Here is a 24,599-nt window from a genome sequence, read left to right on the forward strand (position 1 = left end):
TTCTATTTAAAAGATAATAAATCCCTGGGACATAATAAATGCCAAATATCTGGTGGCTACCACTTTCAAAAAATCAGTAATTTCCTTATATGTCAGAAACTTCTGGTTATATTCCTACAAGGAAAAAAAAAGAATCCATTTACATTAATTTCAAACAACTATAAAATAGCTACTGATTACCCTAACAAAAATTGTGTGGGATCTGTGAAGAAAAATACAAAACTCAACTGAGAAATATACAAACCTAAACAAATAGAGAGACATGTCGTATCCATAGATGGGAAGAGAAGATACCAATTCATCCCAAAATAACTAATAGTTCGAATGTAATCCCAATCAAAATACCAGTTGTTGTTTTCTTTTTGTTTTTTTAGCAATTTGAAAAAAATTATTCTGAAATTCCCTGACTTGAGCATTACCCAATTCATCCATGTAACAAAATACATGTGCCCCATAAACCTACTGAAATGTTAAAAAAATTATTCTGAAGGTAACCTGAAAAAATAAACAGGCAAGATCAATTAAGAACATTCTGAAAAACAATATAAGTGTAAGCCCTATCCCCATTAAATCATATAAAGTTCCAATAATTAAAAGCAACTTGCAAGAATCAGCAGATCAATGGAACAGAATGCATCCCCGCAAAACAGAGCCTAATATATGATGAAGAAACTATCCAGTATGGCATAGAGGTAAACAGTATGGATTTGGGGAGACAAATGACCTGAGTTCAAGCCCTGTGTCTGCCACCTACCATCTGTGTAACCTTGTGCAAGTTATACAGCCACTTGTGCCTCAGTTTTCTCTTCTCTAAAATGGAAATAATAAATGTATTCACCTGGGTGACAGTAAAACATTCAGAACAGAGCCTGGCACATAACAAACGCTAAGTATTTGCTGTTATGATGTTAGCTGTTGCAAGTCAACATGGCCAGCTTCATAAGTATGTGACCTGTGCAGTCACACAGGGCCCTGCTCTTAGAAGGACTCATATACTGGTTAAGGCTCTGCTGTCACCATCTTAAAATTCTTTAAAAGTTTTGAACAAGGGTCCCTACATTTTTATTTTGTACTGGACCCTGCAAATTATGTAGCAAGTCCTGCAAGTCAATCAGGAAAAGGATGAATTATTCAACAAATGGTGTTAGGAAAATTGATATTCCGAGTTAGGTTCTCATTTCACACCATGTGGCACAGTATAAACATAACTATACAGTTTAAATAAAAACTCCATGTTCTGAATTTGAATAAGAAGTACTGAATTGAACACATGATGAATTTCATCTTTAAAAAGTAATAATAGGCTGGGCACAGTGGTTCATGCCTGTAATCTCATCCCTTTGGATTACAAAGCAGAGGTGGGAGGATTACTCGAGGCCCGGAGTTTGAGAGCAGCCTGGGCAACATAGCAAGACCCCCATCTTTGCAAAAAAAATTTTTTTAATTATTATAGCTAGCAGTGGTGGCATGTGCCTATAGTCTCAGCTACTCCAGAGGGTGAGGCAAGAAGATCAGTTGAGCTCGGGAGTTTGAGGTTATGGTGAGCTAGGATCATGCCACTGCACTCCAGCCTGGGCAACAGAGCAAGACCCTGTGTCTACAAAAGAAAAAGTAATAATATATATTTCCTAATACTGTTCCCTGAATAGACTAGAGACAAGAACTCAATAGCAAAGAGCACTCCTAGAAACTGGGTGTAATCATGTAATATCATTTCCCATTGAAGGGAACTACAGTTCTTTGGAGACATGGCTGATTGCAGGGCCTGCACAGAAAATGTACAAAATGAGACTTGTCAGAAGCCTTGAGCAGGATATTTACATGAACGTCTTGTCATACCAGAAAGCATGGAAATTAGCGAAGACTGTGGACATGTTAACTATAAGAGCTTCCCACTGGCCAAAGATGGCACAGTTTGAGCATCAATAAGAACAATAACCACAATAGGTAGAAACTTTTCATATATGTTCAAATGCATGAGTTCATAATGGTATTCAAAAAAGAAAAAACATAATAGTCATCCAAAAGAACCAACTCATCATTTTGAAAACTGGCAAATACAGACCAAAATCAAGCATTTAGCCTGCCATTACTGTATGAAATTAACCTCCAGTTAATCAAATAGTTGATGAGAGGAAGTTTCCCCGTGTAGAATTCCAGCTAATAAAGGAAGAAGAAAAAAGTAGAATATCACAGTTTTATATACTTACGACGTAATGAATCTAAGTGGTGATCATCGAGTGGCTGCTGAAGTCACAAAAAAGCTAGCCATGTGTTAAATGTAACCGATGGAAGTTAAAACACTACCTGAATCTGATCAAGCCTTGGGCTCTAACTACCAACCTACATCAAATACAGGGAACAGAAAGAAGAATATATCAAATACCACTTTAAGGGGGCAACAAACAAAATCTAGACTATGGGAAACTCTCCAGGACAAATGACCCAGTTTCTTCAACTAATAAATTTCAAGAAAAAATTTAGAAGAGGGACAGGAAATCTACAGTTTATATGAAATAGGCAGCAACCAGTTGTAATGTGTGGTCCTTATTGGATTCTGATTCAAACTGTTAAAAAAAAAAAAAAACACAAGACAATCAGGGAAATTTGAACATTGACTAGGTGTTATCATGAAATTAAAGAACTATTGTTAATTATTTATGGCTGTGGCAATGGTGTTACAGTAATATTTTTAAATTTATTACCTTTAGAGATGCATATAGATATGTTTACAGATAAAATGAGATGATGCTTGTGATTTGCATCAAGTGATTTTAGAGGAGAAAATAAATGGGGGTATAGATGGAACAAGATTGGCCACAGATTCAAACTGGGGGAATTTACTATTTTTGTTTGTGTTTAAAATCTTCCATTAAAATTTGAAAAAAATCCAGAAAAAAAATTTATTTGTAAAAAGATATTTTAACTATACAACAGATATGAGTGAATATTTATCTGATCTGAATGATTAATGACTTTCTAAGCACAAAATAAATGGATAATATACTAAGAAAAGACTGCTACTTTCAGCTAAAATAAAAACTAAAACTGTGTGTTTTTTAAATGTCATAAAATTAAAAGATATACACTCTGAAGAAAAATATTTGCAACTTAAGATAAATATAAAGTTAAAATGGGTGGGCTAGGCATGGTGACTCATGCTGTAATACTAGCACTTTGGGAGGCCAAGGCAGGAGGATTACTCAAGGCCAGGAGTTCAAGATCAGCCTGGGCAACATAAAAAAAAAAATTTAGCTGGGGGGTGGTGGCTCATGCTTGTAGTCCCAGCTACTTGGGAGGCTAAGGCAGGAGGATCACTTGAGCCCAGGAGTTCAAGGTTATAGTGGGCTGTGAGCAGGCTACTGTACTCCAGTCTGGGTGACAGAGCAAGAATCTGTATCTACAAAAAATAAAAACAAATAAAAAAGGTTAAGATGATTAATATACACAGGAGTCAATAACAGAGCTAACACACTCAAATAATCCATAAACAAATATATATATAACTTCATAGTGATTAAATAGTTGCAATTTAAAATGTACTAAGATTTTAACCTACAAAAAAAAGTGAAGATTGTTATTAATGATTAACACCTGCTGTTGTTGGTACAGTGAAATGGTGCATTTCCTACATTGCTAGTGGGAATGTAAGTTGGAAAAATCTTTCTGGAGAGCAATTCAGCAATATGGATTGAGTCTTGAAACCATTTATACCTTTGACCCTATTATTGTATTCTTAGGAATTTATAGTACTGATGTGATCAGAGATTTATATGAAGGTGTTTGTGTTAGGAGCTTCATCAAGGTTGTGTTTGAAATAAAAAATTGGAAGCAACTTAATTTCCAAAAAGAAAAAAAGGAGCATTTAAATAAATGATAGAACACCAATATCTTGGAATATTAATGAACCATCAAAATCATGTTTTCAAATGGAAAATAACCTGTGGATGAATACATTGATCTTGGAGCAATGGAATCCTAGTCAGCAACAAAAAGGAATGAATTATGTACACACAACAACATGAATGAATATTAAAATACTATAAAGAGGGAAAAAGGACCAAAAAATAGGAGAATATACTGCTTGAGTCCATTTACATGGAATTCTAGAACAAGTAAAACTTACCTACAGCTAAAGAAGTTAGATGAGTGGTTGCCTCTGAGGCAAATGCAGGGATTAACTTAGAAGGGACATGAGGGAACTTTCTGGAAGGATGAGAATATTCCATATCTTGATAATGCATATATTAAATGAGTGTGTCCATTTCTCAAACTCATCCCCTTTGCTTACTTAATTTCTGCTCAGACTTCAAGTGTTCTTGTGCCTTTGGCTCTATGTAAATTAGACCTCAAAAAATCATATTTTCCAAGATTTAGTAAAACAGGAAAAATATTCACTTTACAGTTTTAATTGGGAATAAAAGTCATGATACAATGCTATATATACAGTACGTTTCTACTTATGTAAAAGGATATACATTAATAAAATAGACATGTACAGGTAGAAATGACAGAAAGGATGTATGCCAATGAATATGTACAATGTTCATAATTAGAAAAAAATAGTCAAAATTCTTGTAGCCTCACTTCATACCAAATTTCCTTTTCTCCTTACATTCTAGGTTTGGCCTTCTTTCAGTCCCTCAAATAAAGAAGGTGCTTTTCCTATGACTGTAATGACCACCTCCTTATTCTCTTCAGTTCAGTAATTCAGTTCCTACCCAGCCTTCAACTCTCAGATCAATTTTGACCTCCTCAGAGAAGACCTTCTTGCCTCCCCCTGAGTCAAGCTCTCCCTTACCCCAGGCTAGGTTAAGCATCTTATGCTTCTTCCTTAAGAATTGTAATTTTTCGTTTCTTTGCATGTACCTCAAGTTAGCCAAACTCCAAAGTTAAGGGCACTGTCCTCTAGACTACCAAGTCTGCCCAAGACTTCTGACACCAACTGCAAATTTGGGGGTTTTCCAAAACCACCCTCATGTTCAATAATTTGCTAGAGCAACTCACAGAACTCACTGAAAGCTATTATACTCATGGTTATGTTTATTACAGGGAAAGGGTACAAATTAGTATCAGCCAAAGAAAAGAGGACAGAGTCTGGGAGGTTTCTGTGAAGCTTCTGTTGTCCTCAGGATACCTTATGCACCTATCATCTATGTCATCTATGTATGACAATACCAAGAATTTTTGTCCATCCAGGAAGCTTGCTAGAGCTCTGGTGTCCAAGATTTTTATTGGAGCTTCATTAGGTAGGCATGATTGATTGACTGATTGCCTGTGTGGTTCAATTCAGTCTCTAAATCATACGGTTGGTCTTTTTGGATTTCTGGCTGGGGCTAGCTGCCACCTTAAGGCTACTGAGTGTGACCACCACTACCCTGAGTCATCCCATTAGCATAAACTATCAGGTGTGGTCCCAAGGGCTCTCCCTGAGTGACAAAGAAATTCCTATCACTCAGGAAATTCCAGGTATTTAGAGGTTACCTCCCAGGAACTGGGACAAAGGACAGATCTCTCTCTGAGCAGAAAAAAATTCTTACTACACAGCATGGTTATGTGAATAATGTTTTCTCTTCCCCCCTCAGACTCTAAGCTTCAAAAGGACATGGGTCCCACCCAGTTTTGCTCCCAGTATTTTCCCTGGCATCTAGCAGAGTGGTTGGCAAATGTTGAGAATCTGCATAACGTGGACTTGGGAGCTAGACAGTCTGAGTTTGAATCTTGGCTCTTCTTTTCACTAACTAAATGACTCTGGACAAGTTACTTAACCTCTTCTTACTTAATTGACTTCATCTGTAAATTGGGGGTAAAGATAATACCCATCTCAGAGTGAGTTGCAATGAGTATTGAATGAAAGAACATCAGTTAAGATCTCAGAATAATGCCTGGCACAGAGTAAAAGCTTAATAAATATTTAATATTATTAAATGCTCAATAAATAATTACTGATGGAACAAGTGTCTGGCACATGAGAAGTATTTAATAAATATTTTTTGAAAGAACAGAAATTAAGATTTTGTTCTTTAGTAAATTTTCCTGTTAAGATAGTACCAGATGTATTAATTTGGGCATGTCATTAATTACTCTAAAAATTATGGCTCAATAATATGCTTAAGAAAAGTACAAAAAAAAGTTTCAGAGTTTTTTCACCTCTTCAGCAGGCAGTGCCTTCAATCATAGAGTGAGGAATTGAATTAGACAGGGTTCAAGGTCTCTTCCAACTCCAACAACATGTTATTTGTCCTTAGGAAACAAACTAGATATAACAACAGAGAAGACCATTTTACATGGAGGCATGAAACCTTTGAATGTGTAAGTTTCCACTAAAAAAAAAGGAACAAAAAGAATGTTCCATTGATTACCAAAATTCTTCTTCAATATGTGACAACATAGGTTTGAATTGTGGCAGTGTATTTTTATTAATTTGATGAAATTTGACTCCTTCATAAACTATACACAAAGGTCATAGAAAATTTAATCTGTGAGACATGGCTAGTTTTACCTTGGCATTTAAACAGGCCTAATGTGAGCTTCTAGAAGGTGACTGATACTAGAATCAGCAATGTCTCCTACAAGAGATTCAACACCTTCAGATAATACTCCTAGCAATTAGAAGAAGAGAATCAACTGTTTAAAATATGTTTTAGTTACAAAGTAATGCATATACATTTAAATACAATAACCTAATGCTTTAAAATTCATTTATTATTATAATTAAGCAATTATTAAGTTATTTAATAATAAAAAGTAAATATGTTCCAAACACCCTTCCTGCCATGTTTATTTTCCAAAGGTAGCAAATGTTAACAACTTGTTCCACATATTTCTATGCACATGCACTCAAAAAAAATATGTATATATGCACCTGTTATTAATGGTATTTGTAAAGTGTTACTTTTTCTTGCCCTTTTAGTGTTACCACAGGCAGTCACCCAGTTTGAAGAGCTGGTTGGTATGGCAGAAGCCCTGCTTAAGGGTGGAGGAACCATGCCCACGTCTGCGTCCACCCTCTGGAGAGCGACAAACAACTCCTCCCCAGATTCATTTGCTTCCACATGCAGTAACTCTAATTCTAATTCCAGTTCACCCATTTCCTTGAAGGCTGAGGAAGAGCATCATACTGATGAGAAACAGGTCAGTCGGAATACCTGCCCTGTTGTTCTTCAGAATATAGTTAGATACAAAAAGCAAAACAAGAGTAGAAAAAAATTTCTGTAGGTAAGTTTAGGTCACAACCATAATATTCCTATTGCACAAAACTATTTTCTTTTTACAATGAAAACTAATATTTGTGAAACAAATACCCAGTTTAAAGGCAGATTTTTGACAGAGATGAAGCTATTAAATTGTATAATTCCTAAACCAGTGACAGAAGAATACCTGTGCTTTAAGGGCTATAAAATTTCATATCATTGAGAGGTTAAGTTTCAGCCTCAGCATGCTGGCTGGCTGAACACAATTCTTTTTCTATTCTCCCAATTTCTCTTCATAAACAAACCGAAGCTAAAAAGACAAGAATTGTGGAAGAATTGGATATCGGCCTCAGAAAAGATACCGTCAAGTGAGAATTAAATATTAACTTAACATTCAGAGTATTTCAATCTTAGTGTATCAGTTCCCTATCGCTATGTAACAGATTACCACAAATTTAATGATTTCAAATAACACAAATTTATTATCTCAGAGTTCTATAGGTCTGAAGTCCTGTCAGGTCTCACTGGACTAAAACTAAGTTGTTGGCAGGTGCGTTCCTTCTGGAGGCTACAGGGGAGAGTGAGTCTGTTTCCTGCTCATTTAGGCTGTTGTAGATCTCAATTTCTTGTGGTTGTAGAACTGACTCCCCCCTTTTCTTGCTGTCTGTAAACTGAAGGTCATTCCCACTTCTAGAGGTGATCATACTCCTTGGTTCATGGTCCATTTCCGCCATCTTCCAAGCCGGCAATGGCAGGTCATGTCCCTCTCTCTCTTCGAATTTTCCTTCTTTTTTCTGATCCACACTCCCGCCTCCCTCTTCTCCTTTTAAGGATGCATGTGATTAGATTTGCCCCTCCCGGATAATCTAGGATAATCTCCTGTCTCAAGCTACTTAACTTCAATCACAACCACAAAATTGTTTTTGTGCTGTGAGGTAACATATTACATGTTCTGGGGATTAGGATGTGGACTTTTTCAGAAGGCCATTATTCTGCCTAGCACACTTAGGATGAAGTGTTGTGTATGGGACTAATTCTTAAAGCACCAAATCCATGACAAGAATTTGTATAAACCCTAGAGCATATACCTCACAAATATTGAGAGTTATCTCAAAGATAACATTTAACTCCAACCCCTGAAATGTAAAATATATGTTAAAAGTATAATACATCACCTTAAAGAGTGTTGATACTGTTTTCTGGTATGTCTGAACTCAGTAATACATTTCTCCAGATATCACTTTCTTTTTCCAATTTCAATTATTGTTTTATTTTTTAGTTCAAGATTGAAAAATGGCAGATTGCCCGTTGTAATAAGAGCAAGCCTCAGAAGTTTATTAATGATTTAATGCAAGTACTTTACACAAATGAATATATGGCCACACACAGCCTGACGGGGGCAAAATCCTCTACTTCAAGGGACAAAGCCGTTAAACCAGCTATGAACCAGAATGAAGTTCAAGAAATCATAGGTGATAATACAATTACATTATATTGTCCTATGAATTTAAAATTATGTTACAATTCAAGGTCAAGTTATTCTTTCATGGTCCTTTTTTTTTAAATTTATTTTTCTGTTACAGAAAAATCTCGGGATAGTCTAAAGCTCTCATTAAATATGGGAGATTTTATAGAAAAAAATTTAAAATGGTTTTTAAAATAAAACTAAATTTTATATTACCCAAAAGTTTAAATTCATAAAATTCATTACTTTAGAAAAGTAAATTTTCAGACCAGGTGCAGTGGCTTATGTCTGTAATCCCAGCCCTCTGGGAGGCTGAGGCAGGAGGATCACGGAGGTCAGGAGTTTGAGACCAGCCTGAGCAAGACTGAATCTCCATTTCTACCAAAAATAGAAAAAATTAGCTGGGCATGGTGGCACACAACTGTAGTCCCAGCTATTTGGGAGGCTGAGGCAGGAGGATTGTTTGAGCCCAGGAGTTTGAGGTTGCAGTGAGCTATGATGACACACTGCACTCTACCCAGGGCAACAGAGCAAGACTCTGTTCCAAAATAAATAAATAAATAAATAAACTTTCAAAATCTTTTAAAGTAAAATTTCAATAACAGTTTATATCTTGTTTTCTCTTTCCTATCTTGGTTAAATTCCTCCTCTTTTATTCTAGAAAAATAGAGGTTAATTTGACTATCTTGTTTATGTTTAAAAAGTTAATGTCTCATTAAATATAATCATCTAGATTATCCAATTAATTGTTTTGCAAACATCTAACAAATTTAGGGATTCTCTGAATCCCAGCTCTTGATATGTCATGTCTTTAGTTGGAAAAGGATCATTCAGAACGTAGTTGTTTTGACTGATGTTGGGAATGAATAAAAATGAATTTATAACATTTTAGAGCAAGCAGACAGGGTTCAAAGCAAGTGGTAAGGTTAAAATTAAGTGGTGCCACAGGAAGAAATAAATATGTATGCTTTCAGTTTATAATGTAGACCTTCTGTTATCTCTCACTTTACTTTTAAAAACCTGCCTATATATTCATCCATTTAAATATCTCATGGGTGTTTGGGCTACTTTTGTAAAATGGAAACAAAATTATAATGTAGAATTTTTACCATAGTTCATGGCTTATGATGCAAAGATTTCATAAAGTGTTCTTGTGTGTTATTATTGTTTTTTACAGGAGTAACTAAACAATTATTTCCCAATACGGATGATGTTTCAATTAGGAGAATGATAGGGCAAAAGCTAAACAACTGTACCAAGAAGCCAAATTTAAGCAAAAACCTTAACTCTCAGGATATTAAGTAGATCCTTTTGGTAAGTCTTTTAAATCTTCACAGTCCTTTCAATGTGGTGAGAAAATATTGTAATACTTTTATCTGTGGAAGAGCAGTTACTCTCCTAGAGAATATCAGTGGTCTGAGAAATGCTAATAGGTATTCCTGAGGGTCACGGTGGGAACTGGGAAGGGGATTTAAACTTGGGAAATGGTGGGAACTGGGAAGGGGATTTAAACTTGGGAAATGCTGAGTCTGGTTACGTAGATTTTCCCTTCCCAGAACATCTCTGATATTTTGATACCCTTTTAATATGCCCACGTGCACCAGAAATCTGTAAGAAGGGAATTAAGTATGTGGTGTTTTCCAAATGTATTTTACTGAGGAAATTTTCTTCACAGACCTCATGTTACCTTGAGGTTGGGGATAGAAAGGAACCAAAGGAGGGACACATGACGATTTAGGAAGTGTATCTCTAGAACAGAGGAGATTCAGTCCCTTGGGAAATCTCTGAGGCACATCGAGACTCAACTTATGACTGTAAACCGTGGTCTCATGTGTGCACAAACTACTGGGTGGAAGTACTGAGGGGTCTTCACCATCCTCCATGTTGCTTCTTGTCATCGTTAAATCCTGAAATCAGTTGTTACAGTTTGATAAGGATTTTTACTAAAAGGCTTGTCTTATACTAAGAAAAAATAATAATTTGTTTTTAGTGTGAGTTCAGAAGGAAATACGCTTTCTAGTCAGGCCTTGCCCCAGGCAAAACTGTGAAGTAGAATTTTGTGCACGGTCCCGGCCAGTTCACTTGTGCTCACCCTTCCTCTCTCTCCATTATTTTGATGGAAAAATGGGTATGATTGTGTTATTAACATTGTCATTGATTAATAGAGGTATATGGGTAACACATGAGGGTAAGGCCCACTATAGAAATCACTCTTTTTTCCTTCCATTGTCTTTACTTCTATCTTTGATTTCTACTTTGCCTGTTCTCTGCTTAATTCTAGCCACCTTTGAGACCATTTTACTTGTCTTTGTTTCTTCTGACCATGTTTTAAATGGGATGTGGAACTGTAATCCTCCCTCTACACATTGTTCACCACCACCCCCTGCAATCCTCCTCGAGGGTTCCTTATATTTATTTTGCTGTACAACCAAGGACAGCTCTGATGAGAGTCAACAATGTCTCTCTTTCTAAAGAAAATACCACTTGTAACAACTGCAATGAAATTCTTTCCCTCAGCTCACACATACTGGTAGATGACTTAAAGAGTTATAGAAGATAAAGACATTTGTTATCCTCTCTCTCCCCCAAGTGATTATATTTCAGGTGATTGTGCATCTCACAAATTTCCAATTATAAGATAATTGCTTAAATGTGCTCTTAGAACTTCTCATTTTGACATGAGGTTACCTAGTTAGCCTGGTGTATAATGACAAAGTTCTCTGTCTAGTACTATATTATCAGACCTCCAAATCATACAGCTACCTTTTGGAATACGCTATTATATTTCAGAGCTCCAAAAAGCATTTTAATATCCTAACCTCGGCCTTTTTAATGTCTCAGATTGCCAAGGGTAGGCGCAAAACTCATCTCGGACTATATCAGCCAGCAGTGTGTAAAAGAAATGAAAGTGAAAAGATTTTATGTAAGTTTTAATTGTTCTTGACAGTAGTAGTGTTATTAAATCACCTGGCTAAGGCATTAATTAAAATCAAAACAAGGGACAGACCTTTTGCTATGAACTGGGCCTGAGGTTTGCTTTGTAGTGTCAATTGCTTAGACCAGAAATGCGTATATTTTGAATTAGGAGTGGAGATGAACACTAGAATGGAAATTTTTTAAAATCAGCAGATATCTTTCATTTGAAGGATAGCTAAATTCAAATTATTTCAAAAGAATCGAGAAAAATGTGCTGGGAAAGACAGAGTCACATAAAACCTCATTTGGACAAGTTTATTAGTCAGATATAGCACCATCTAGTGGAAGGAAGCTATATTTTTCTCTTCTGGGTCATTCAAATCACAGGAGCCTAAAGATGACTTGCACTTATTCAGGCAAACCACACTCCTACCCTGCTTCACCACCAAAAATACTCTTTGGAAAATATGTACTGCAAAATCATGTAGATGTCTAGAAATTCCTATGCATCCAAGAAGCCTTAGCCCAGCTAAGGCAACCCCGACCCTTGATCCCTGTGGTAGACTGTGCTTTCTACCCAGTACTGAGCTCAGGTTGATCCTGGTGGCTTAAATCTAAAAGGACAACCATTTCCCAGCTAAGGCTCACTTCTGTGAGGGTAACCCCTAAATTCTTCTGACTGCCCTCCAGTTGCCTGTAGCTCTCTTATGCCAAGAGCTTGATGTTACCAATTTTTCTGGCCTTTCTCCATTTTTTTTTACTTCCTTCTTACAGGAGCTGAAGATAAATTTATGTATAAGAATTACAGAATATTAGGATATCACCTCTGTAATATCCCACTAAGTGATCAAACAGGCTTCTCCTGAAATTTCCAAAGCTGCCTCAGTATATATAATCTTTAACATAATATTACTACGTATATAAAGTAACTTAAGACGATCTAATATAGTGGTGCTCTAAAGGTTGGGTGGTGATTTTTGCCCCTCCCTCTCATCAGGGGATATTTGGAAATGTCTGAAGATATTTTTGGTTGTCACAACTGGGTAGTACTACAGGCATCTAGTGGACAGAGGCCAGGGATGCTGCTAAACATCCTACAATGCATAGAAAATCTCTCCCACATCAAAGAATTACCCACTGCAAAATGTCAATAAAGCTGAGATTCTAGTATGATTTCCTTATTTTGGAGATAATGAAACTAAAGCCTAAAGAGGTTAAGTGAATTGACAAGGTAATACAATTAGTAACTAATAGACAGCCAACACTAGCGTATAGTTCTTTGTGTTTCTTATTGTATTAATCGTGGTTCTTCAGAGAAACAGAACCAATAGGATATATATGTGTGTATTACATATATACAGTATATATATATGCAATACATATATGTATAGAGAGTGAGAGAGAGAAATTTATTTTCAGAAATTGGTTCATGCAACTGTAGGGGGTGGCAAGTCTGAAAATGTAAGGCAGGGTGGCAGGCTGAAGACCCAGGGAAGAGTTGATGTTGCAGTCTTGAGCTCAGAGGCAGTATAGAAGCAGAATTCCTTCTTTCAGTCTTTTCGTTTAAGGCCTTCGACTGATTAGAAGAGGTCCACCCATATTATGGAGTATAATCTGTTTTACTCAAAGTCTACTGATTTAAATGTCAATCACATCTAAAAATACTGTACCTTCACAGCAACATCTAGACTGGTATGTGACTGTACAACTGGGTACCATGGTCTGGGCAAGTTGACACAAAATTAACCATTAAGCTTATCTAATGTTTTAGGGATAGTAAGTCTGGTTTTAGAGTCTGATCTACCTTCTAATAACTGTGGGAATTTTAAAAATTACTTGACTTGTCAGAACTTCAATTTAAACAAGGATAATAACTTGTAACTCTGTAACTCAGTGACAGATCCAGGATTTGTGGAACCAGAAGCTTTATAAAATTTGTAAAACCATCTTTAAGAAAAAAAAATGCAAAATTATGAACACACAATCAGTTACAACTCTGCATATTAATTTAGAAGACAAAAATAAATCATGAAAACTACATAATGTTTAAAAGTTAACAGATTTCTCAAACATCACCTAATGTAGTGAAAATTACATAATATTTTTATTAACAACTCTACAAGGTTTTTTTGGTTTTTTTTTTTTTTTTTTTTTTTGAGACAGGGTCTGACTCTGTTGCCCAGGCTAGAGTGCAGGGTGTTACCATGGCTCATTTCAAACTCAAACTCAAGACCTCAAGCACTCCTCCCACCTCAGCCTCCCAAAGTGCTAGGATTATAATGTGAGCCACGGCACCCAGTCTACTCTATAATATTTTTATCCTCATTTTTTTGGTTGCATACATGTTGATTGACTCTTTATTTGACAACACTTTTGTAATAGCCATTTCTATAGAAAAATATAAAAATAATTTAGACTATCGTCTAGCATATTTGATGGAAAATTTCTTTTTTAAAAAATATTTTACAGAGGTTTCTGTCACATTCTCAACTCTACGTTAGTAACACTATGTAATTTTTAGGATTGTTATCAAATTTGAGAAAATGTCATTGAGTTTCTTTTACATCTGAACTATAAGATTTCAGGGGATTTCCTCTAGATTTTCTAGTTTGTGTGCACAGAGGTGTTCATAGTAGTGTCAGATGTTTTTTTATATCTCTGTGGTGTCAGTTATAATATCTCTTTTTTCATTTCTGATTGAGCTTATTTGAATCCTTTCTCTTCTTTCCTTGGTTAATCTAGCCAGTGGTCTATCAATTTTGTTTATCATTTCAAAGAATCAACTTTTCATTTCATTGGTCCTTTGTATTATTTGTGGTTTCAATTTCATTTAGTTCTTCTCTGATCTTTGTTATATCTTGTTTTCTGCCAGCTTTGGATTTGTTTTTTTTTTTACACTACTTCCTTGAGGTATGACATTAGGTTGTTAATTTGTGACATTTCTATCTTTTTGACATAAGCATTTAGCACTATATACTTTCCTCTTAGCACTGCTTATACTGTGTCCCAGAGATTTTGGTAATTTGTGTCACCATTGTCATTCAATTCAAAGAATTTTGATTTCCATCTTGATTTTGTCATTGACCCAAAGATTATTCAGCAGCAGGTTGTTTAATTTCTGGATATGCACAACCTCCCATGCTTGAATCAGGAAGAAATAGAAATCCTGAACAGGCAAATAATGAGTAGCAAGATTGAATCAGTAATAAAAAAAATCTCCCAATAAAAAATAGCCTGAGACCAAATGGATTCACACCTGAATTTGACCAGACCTACAAAGAAGAACTGGCCCCTATACTACTGAAACTGTTCCAAAAGATCCAGAAGGAGACAATCCTCCCTAACTCATTCTATGAAGCCAGTATCACCCTCATACCAAAGCAAGGAAAAAACACAACAAAAACAATATCCCTCATGAACATAAATATAAAAATCTTCAACAAAATACTAGCAAACCAAATCCAAAGGCACATCAAAAAGATAATTCACCATGATGAAGTGGTTTTCATCCCAGAGATGTAAAGGTGGTTCAACATACACAAACCAAAAAATGTGATTCACCACATAAACAGAATTAAAAACAAAAACCATATGAAAGGAAAAATATATACAATCATCTCAATAGATGCAAAAATTTTTTTGATAAAATCCAGCATCCCTTCATGATAAAAATTCCCAACAAACTAGGCATAGAAGGAATATACCTCAAAATAATAAAAGCCGTATATGACAAACTCACAGCCAACATCATACTGAATGAGGAAAAGTTAAAAACATTCCTTCTAAGAACCAGAACAAGACAAGGATGCCCACTTTCACCACTTTTATTCAACATAGTATTGGAAGTCCTAGCGAGAGCAATAAAGCAAGAGAAAGAAATAAAGCGCATCCAAATAGGAAAACAGGAGGTGAGGCTATCTGTGTTTGCTGATGCTATGATCTTAAGTTTAGAAAGCCCTGAAGACTTCTCCAGAAGACTCCTAGAATTGATAAATAAATTCAGTAAATTCTCAAGTTACAAAATTAATGTACACAAATCAGTAGCACTTCTATATGCTAATAACTATCTGAGAGTCAAATCAAGAACTCAGTACCACACACAATAGCTGCCAAGAAATAATAATAATACCTAGGAATATACTTAACCAAGGAGGTGAAAGATCTCTACAAGGAAAACTACAAAGCACTGATGAAAGAAATCATAGATGATATAAACAAATGGAAAAACATCCCATGCTCATGGATTAGAAGAATAAATATTGTTAAAATGCCCATACTGCCCAAAGTGATTTACAGATTCAATGCAATTCCCATTAAAATATCAATGTCATTTTTTGCAAAATTAGAAAAAACAATCCTAAATTTTATATGAAATCAAAAAAGAGCTCAAATAGCCAAAGCAATCCAAAGCAAAAAGAATAAAGCTGGAGGCATTATATTACCCAGCTTCAAATTATACTACAAGGCTATAGTAACCAAAAAACATAGTAATGCCATAAAAGTAGACCCATAGATCAATGGAACAGAATAGAAAACCCAGAAATAAAACCATATATCTACAACCAACTGATCTTCAACAAAGCAGACAACAGCATACGCTGGGGAAAGGCTACCCTATTCAATAATGGTGCTGGGAAAATTGGAGAGCATTTTATTCTTCATGTACAAGAATGAAACTGTATCCTTATCTCTTATCATATATGAAAATTAACTCAAGATGAATTAAAGACTTAAATGTAAGGCCTGAAAGCATAAAAATTCTAGAAGAAAACCTAGAAAAACCTCTTCTGGACATTCCTAGGCAAAGAATTTATGACTAAGACTCCAAAAGCAAATATGACAAAAACAAAAATAAATAAATGAAACTTAAACTAAAAAGCTTCTGCACAGCAAAATAAATTATCAACAGAGTAAACAGACAATCTACAAAAGGGGAGAAAATATTCACAGACCACACATCTAAGCAAGGACTAATATCTAGATTCTACAAGGAACTCAAACAAATCAGCAAGAAAAAAACCAAATAACTCCATAAAAAAGTGGGAAAAGACATGAACAGACATTTTTCAAAGGAAAATATACAAATGACCAACAAATATATGAAATATGCTCAATATCACTAATTATACTGGAAATGCAAATTAAAACCACAGTGAGATACCACATTACCCCTGTAACAATGGCCATTATTAAAAAGTCAAAAAGCAATAACTGTTGGCATGAATGCAGTGAAAAGAGAATGCTTATACACCATTGATGGGAATGTAAATTAGTACAACTTCTGTGAATAACAGTGTGGAGATTCCTCAAAGAACTAAAAGTAGACCTATCCTTTGATCCAGCAATCCTACTGCTAGGTATCTACCCAAAGGAAAAGAAGTCATTATATTTAAAAAAAAAAAGGCACATGAACTCATATGTTTATCAGAGCAATTCACAATTGCAAAGATATGGAATCAAACTAAGTGCCCATCAACAGATTATTGGATAAAGAAAATGTGGTATGTATTACAACATGGAATACTACTCAGTCATATGAAATAATGTCTTTTCAGAAATTTGGATGGAGCTGGAGGCCATTATCCTAAGTGAAATGTCTCAGGAATGGAAAAACAACTACTGCATCTTCTCACTTATAAATGGGAGCTAAGTAATGGGTATGCATAGTCATACAGAGTGGTATAATGGAAACTGGAGACTCAGAAGGGGGGAAGGAAGAGTGGGAGAGGGGTGAGGGTTGAAAAATTACCTATGAGGTACAACGTACACCATTTGCATTATGGGAACAATAAAAGCCCTGATTTCACCACTATACAATTAATCCTTGTAACAAAAAACCATTTGTACCCCCTAAATCTATTGGAATAAATTAATTATTCAAAAGATTTCAGGGCATTTCAAGTTTTCTATGGAGGGGCTACCCTTAAATATTCTTTGAATTGACCATATTCGGAGAATTCCCAAATGTTCCAAACTGAGATGGCCTACAATAGTGTAACTATACATGGAGGAGATTGCAAGGTACATAAATACATCCCAGTCAACTTTTAACAAGATCTCACAAATGCCCACTGCCATTCCGTGGTTACAACAGGATGAGAAAGTTAGAAGGAGAGGCAGTTGAAATGGAATGACACAGCAGTCTTAACAGATTACGGGTGAAATATATAATTTTTGCAAATTTAACAAAATATGTATACATGTGAAGATGTATTGTTATGGCCCCTTTTTTGAAAGGTACCCATGTAAGTAAGCTCTATTACCCTCACAGTAATTCTACCTCTGCCTGAGCTCATTTGGTTTTTCGGAGTGTTGAAATAGATAAAGCAAGTTTGGGAAATTAATAAGCAATTAATAAATAATCAATACACATTACTGAAGAATGACAGAATCATTGATAATTTTTAAAGATGGTTGGTTGATGGGTATGTGGGGGTTGTTTATTTTACTTTGTGTGTTTTTTAATTTACTGAATAAAAAATTTTTTAAAAGTCATTTGAGATAAACATAAATGTAAAATACTTTGACGTTTTTCTATGCTGGAATTTCTCTGAATAAATCATAAGATAATTCCTAAGCTACCTCAATAGTAATAGTTCTTATTAACAATTTATATTTTTTATAATTTTATTTTTTATTGATACATAACAGATGTATATATTTTCAGGGTATATGTGATAACTTAATACATTCATAAAATTAGTAAAGATCAATTCAGTGTAATTGAGATATCTATTACCTTAAATATTTGTCTTTTCTTCATGCTAGAAATATTCAAATTACTCTCGTCTAGCTATTTTGAAATATACAATAGATTATTATAAACTATAGTCACCCTACTGATCTATCAAACATAGGTCTTATTTCTTTTATCACACTGTGTATTTGTACCCATTAATCAAGCTTTCTTCATTCTTCTCTCCCTATTACCCTTCCGAGCTTCTGGTAACCACCAATCTCCTCTCCATCTTCATGAGATGCACTTTTTAAACTCCTGTATATGATTAAGAACATGCAATATTTTTCTTTCTGTGCTTGTTGGCTTATTTCACTTAATGTAATGACCTCCAGTTCCATCCACATTGCTGCAAATAACAGGATTTCATTCTTTTTTATGGCTGAATAATAATATTCCATTGTGTATATATACCACATTATCCATCAACCATTGACACATAGGTTGATTCTGTATTTCAGCCATTGTGAATAGTGCTGCAATAAACATGGGAGTACAGATATCTCTTTGATGTATTGGTTTCCCTTCTTTTGGATATATAGTCAGTAGTGGAATTGCTGGATCATATGGTAGTTCTATTTTTAGTTTTCTGAGGAAACTCCATATAGTTTTCCATAGTGAATATACTAATTTTCATTCCTACCAACAGTGTACGAGGGTTCTTTCTCTACATCCTCACTAGCATTTGCTATTCCCTGTCTTTTTAATAAAAGCCATTTTAACTTGGGTTAGGTGATATCTCATTGTGATTTGATTTGTTTTTGTATATGGTGAGAGGTGATGGCCTAGTTTCATTTTTCTGCCTATGGTTATACAGTTTTCCCAGCACCATTTATTGAAGAGACTATCCTTTTCCCCATCGTAGGTTCTTGACAGTTTTGTCGAAAATGAGTCTACTGTAGATGTATTGATTTATATCTCCATTCTCTATTCTGTTCCACTAGTCTATGTATCTGTTTTTATAGCAGTACCATGCTGCTTTGGTTACTATTGCTTTGTAGTATATTTTGAAGCTAAGTAGTGAGATACCTCCAGCTTTGTTCAGGATTGCTTTGGCAATTTGGGGTCTTTTATAGTTTCATATAAATTTTAGGATTGATTTTTCTATTTCTGTGAAAAATATCATTGGTATTTTGATAGGGATTACATTAAATATGTAAATTGGTTTGCTTCATATTGTCATTTTAAATTATTAATTCTTCCAAAAATCCATAAGCATGGAATATCTTTCCATTTTTTGTGTCCTCTTCAATTTCTTTCAGGAGTGTTTTATAGTTTTACTTGTATATATCTTGAACTTCTTTGGTTAAATTGATTTCTAGATAGTTTATATTCTTTTTAGCTATTGTAAATGGTATTGCTTTCTTGATTTCTTTTTGAGATTGTTTGTTGTTAGTGTATATACATGCTACTGATTTTTATATGTTGATTTTGTATTCTGCAACTTTACTGAATTCATTTATCAATTTTAACAGTTTTTTGGTTGGAGTCTTTAGGTTTTTCTAAGTATATCTTTAGTAGTCTTATTTGGGTTGAATCTGCTTGGTGTTCTCTGACCTTCCCATACCAGGATATTTCTCTATTCCTCATGTTTTGGAAAACTTTCTGTTATTATTTCTTTGAATAAGGTTTCTGTCCTTTGCTTTTGCTCAACTCCATCTTGAATACCAATATTTCTGTTATTTGGTCTTTTGACATAATTTTCTATATCATGTAGGCTATGTTTTCCCTTTTCTTTCTTCTTTCTTTTTTTCTTCTGTGTATTTTCACATAGCCTGTCTCCAAGCTCACTGATTCTTTGATTCATTCTGCTGTTGAGAGTCTGTAATGAATCTTTCAGTTTTGCAAATGTATTTCTCAGTTTCAGGATTTCTGGGTTTTTAAAATTTCAGTATCTTTGTTAAATTTCTCTGATAAATTTCTGAATTGTTTTTCTGTGTTATCTTGAAGATCACTGAGTTTCCTTAAAACTGCCATTTTGAATTCTTGGTCAGAGATTTCACATACCACTGGCTCATCAGGGTCGGTCACTGGTTTCTTGCTTTGTTGATTTGAGGAAGTTATGGTTCTCTGTTTGCTGTTGCTTCTTGTGGATGTATATCTATGTCTTTGTATTGAAGGACTATTTATTCCAGTCTTCCTGGTCTGGCTTGTTTTGGTTTTTATTGGATATGTTTGCTTAGAGATTCTTTGTAATTTACCACTTGATTTTCTTTCTTTTTTTCCCCCTGCTAAGTTGCAGCCTCCTTCTAGTACTAGACGGAACCTTAATCTAAGATTTGCCTCAATTGTAGGAAACCTCCTACAGCAGCGGCCCCCACCTATTTTGGCACCAGGGAGTGATTTTTATGGAAGAAAATTTTTCCATGGCCTGGAGGGTGGAGGGGATAGTTTGGGGATGATTCAAGCACATTACATTTATTGTGCAGTCAAACCTCTCTGCTAATGATAATCTGTATTTGCTGCCACTCCCCAGCACTTGCATCACTGCCTCAGCCCCAGCTCAGATCATCAGCCATTAGATTCTCATAAGGAGCACACAACCTAGATCCCCCTCACATGTGCAGTTTACAGTATGGTTCGTGCTCCTATGAGAATCTAATGCCGTCACTGATCTGACAGGAAGCGGAGCTTGCACGGTGATGCTAGCAATGGGAAGCGGCTGTAAATACAGATGAAGCCTCACTTGCTCACCTCCCACTCACCTCCTGCTGTGAGGCCAGGTTCCTAACAGGCCCTGGACTGATACCAATCTGTGGCCTGGGAGTGGGAGACCACAGTCCTACAGCATGGTGCTGCTGAACAGCCCTTCTGATTTGGTGTCTCCTTTTGCTGAGTTACAGACCAGAGTTTCCAGGGCTGGGGATGGTGGTCCTACCTCTCTCATTTGTCTCTGGCTGTCCTCAGGGATATTTTTCCCTTTAGGCACTCCTGATGCTTCCCATGGGTTGAGGCAGGGACAGGTCTCCTGCCAGGGAACCTAAGAAGGTTAGAGAAGCTGGTTGCCCAACTTGATCTTGCTTTTTCCCGTGTAGAAACCATGAGTTGCCCAGAAATTTTACTCATGCTTGCTGCTGGAGAGATTGGGAGGGGAGGTGTCATGGATATGGAAGTCTGATTCTCTTACTGTCTGCTCAGAGTCTGTTCACTTCTCTGTGGCCCTGGGAACTGTTTCATTCCTCATATTTGAGTTCTGGGATATTGCTGGTGACAATCTTGGTACTATATATTTGTTTTTGGATTTTTGTGAGAGAGAGTAAAGTCAGCTTGCTTCTGTGGCACCATTTTGGAATCAGAAGTCCCTGAATAATTTGTATTTTTAATACAAAATTGTAGTAAATACAAAAATAAATCATACAACTGTTAAAAATACTATAAAACCTTTAACATAAGTTTTCCCTATTTTTTGAAATTTGCTTTTTATAGGTATTACAGGTATCTGAAACAAAGCTCCTTCAGTTCTAAATCTAGCATTGGATTTTGTTGGAGAATCTACAATCTTCTTGGGAATGAGCACAGAGAGATATATGCAGTGACAGGCTGTAGGACATCTGTAACATTGCTGGGCTCCCTGACGGACCAACAAGCTTGCTGAAGAAGCTGCATGTAGATTCCACCCTAAATACCAGTGATGCATCAAACCAGAGAATTTCTCCCAGCCAAATAAGCATGCAATATGGTTTTTTTGGAAATATGCATTTCCTGATCCCCAAATACTTCTCTGTACAGCTAACTTAACAGGATAGTCAGAGCTCTTATCATAGTAACAAAAACTTCAACCTTTAATATTAGTTAATTGTCCTAACCAATCATTGTACATTTATTACCAATGACTCCCCATTACAGTTTTTGGATCTTTACCATAAGCACATGTTTGGGAAAGTAAACAGTGAAATAATCAAGGTTCACATATATGAGAGCAGCAAATTCAGCCTAAAATCTGATACTCATGACTAACTGAGTAACAATGTTTTAGCAATAAAATTACAGGATTATTCTGTTACCTAAAAATGTATAAAATAGGAATACAAAAAATGCTGTCAGCAAGATTTTTTTATTTTAATATGACATTCTACCACACACCCAGAAAGCAAATAAACCCAAGTTTGGGGGACTGTTAAAACAATGCATCAATTTTCAGAATATTCTTTTTGTTTGTTTACCAGACATGTTTTAACTTTTTATTGCCCAAAGTATATTAACTACAGATGTGTAATATAAAACATCAATATCACCTAAAACATCCTATACATGATACAACATCATGTATATTTGGTTAATTATATTGCTACACTGGTCAGTTTTAACTGGTTTATTTTCATTGTAGCAGAAGAATGAATTGAAAAAAATCATATGGGTTTGATAATCACTCACACACACAAAATCATTTTGGAAATTGACTGAAGATAAAACATTCTTCAACCCAAGGCTTCTTGCATAAAGTCAGGTTGTCACACATGACAACTCTACAATGGGAAGCCATCCTTCTTCAGTGCACAAAGTCATGTTTAAACTCGGAAAAGAGAATGCTACAATAGTTACAAAGTTCAGTATCCTGGACCCAGGGAACATTCCATAAATGTTGCTTGATAACAATGTGGTTGTTTAAAATAAATGTTCTTACAGAAATAACTTATGTAACATTTGCTACTTTTACTTAAACATAAATAAATCCCACTGAAAAGACAAAAGGCATTTTCTTGTTTCTTTATTAATGTATAAAATTCAGGGAAAAATTTTTTTTTGAGGATGACGGCTTCTTCACCCACATATTGGAATATTATTATCATAATTCGACTATTTGGCTCTAGGTTATTTTTCTTATAAAGTGTCGTGCTATGTAGGATACATAGACAATGTTCAGGAAAGTAAATAAATTTAATATTTTTATTGAAAATGGATAATCTTACTAAGATGTTGCTTTTAAAAAACGCTACTAGATACTATAGATTCTGCCTACTATTTATATTAATATAAAGGCAAATAGCCTTTGCAAAACATAACAGTATTATTCAACAGGAATTGTATGATCTTTTTTAAAAGTATTTTGAATTATGTTGATATCTTTACAGATAATAGAATAAACTTTTTTTTTTTTTTTTTTTGAGACAGAGTCTCACTGTGTTGCCTGGGCTAGAGTGAGTGCCGTGGTGTCAGCCTAGCTCACAGCAACCTCAAACTCCTGGGCTTAAGCGATCCTACTGCCTCAGCCTCCCGAGTAGCTGGGACTACAGGCATGCGCCACCATGCCCAGCTAATTTTTTTCTATATATATTTTTAGTTGTCCAGATAATTTCTTTCTATTTTTAGTAGAGACGGGGTCTCGCTCAGGCTGGTCTCGAACTCCTGACCTTGAGCAATCCACCCGCCTCGGCCTCCCAGAGGGCTAGGATTATAGGCCTGAGCCACCACGTCCGGCAGAATAAACATATTTTTGATCCATCTTTGTATATTGGTCTAAACGAGTTAGAAAATAAGAAAACTAATAAAACCAAATAGTGTCCAGAAAGCAATTCACATACATGTATGCACATACATACACATATATTATGTATTCACATATATAAGACTTTAGAATATAATTAAAACAGAATCCTTAATAAGTAGGGAAAGGAAGGTTTATTCAGATTAACTGAATCTGATGCTACGACACCTGGTAGCTGGAAAAAATTGTTACATTCCTACTTCAAACCATGTTAACATAAAGAATTTCAGATTAATAAAAACCAGAAAATGGACTCAGATAAAAAAATTTAAATATGTTCATATTTTTATATTCTTGGAATGAGAAGGACATTCTTAATCCAAAGGTAGTCTAGCAAAAGTGCTAAAAAGTGGCTTCCTGCTTGTGTGTTCTGTGGTTTTCCTGCGTGGAGGTAATCATTTCATTAAGAATTTTACCCTGTGGTGGATGTGTGGTCAGCATTATCATCAGTTCTGCGATGACATTTTTCTTGTGAATGTTTTTCATGCATTCATCAATTTTGCAGCTCTTTCTCACATTTTTTTTCTTATAAAATCTTGTATTGATACTGTACCATAGCTTTCCTTGAACATCTCTTTTTTAATGACATGGATTTTCCTGGACCAGCAAGTTGCAGGTGGATTCTCAGGTGGTGGGAGGACTGGGGACTTCCTTTTAGGCTTCAAATCTTCCAAAGGCCTCTTTTTGCTGCCAAAGAGACCACTGATTCTGGTGGGTATGGCTTTTCTGGAAAATTTTTTTGTGTGTAGCTAAACTCCCTCTGTTTCTCTGATCCACGCTGAATGTGGAAGGGTTTCTGTCACC

The 24,599-nt window shown here is 35.4% G+C and overlaps 1 protein-coding gene across 2 annotated transcripts in view; it reads left to right on the forward strand.

Moving 5' to 3' along the window:
- BEND6 (BEN domain containing 6) overlaps positions 1-22,996 on the forward strand; it is a 56,125-nt gene extending 33,129 nt beyond the window's left edge. The window contains exons 4-7 of one of the 2 annotated variants that reach the window (XM_045542232.1): positions 6,914-7,134; positions 8,473-8,665; positions 9,836-9,972; positions 21,737-22,996. In XM_045542232.1, the coding sequence (XP_045398188.1) occupies positions 6,914-7,134; positions 8,473-8,665; positions 9,836-9,963 (542 nt within the window). In that variant the 3' untranslated portion in view covers positions 9,964-9,972; positions 21,737-22,996. Of the gene's footprint in view, positions 1-6,248; positions 6,313-6,913; positions 7,135-8,472; positions 8,666-9,835; positions 9,973-21,736 lie in introns of those variants that run through there. The other variant, XM_045542233.1, reaches the window with a different exon arrangement.
- Positions 22,997-24,599: the final 1,603 nt, after the last annotated feature.

This window comes from Lemur catta, chromosome 2, assembly GCF_020740605.2.
Source record: "Lemur catta isolate mLemCat1 chromosome 2, mLemCat1.pri, whole genome shotgun sequence".
NCBI classification, from domain to species: Eukaryota; Metazoa; Chordata; class Mammalia; order Primates; family Lemuridae; genus Lemur; species Lemur catta.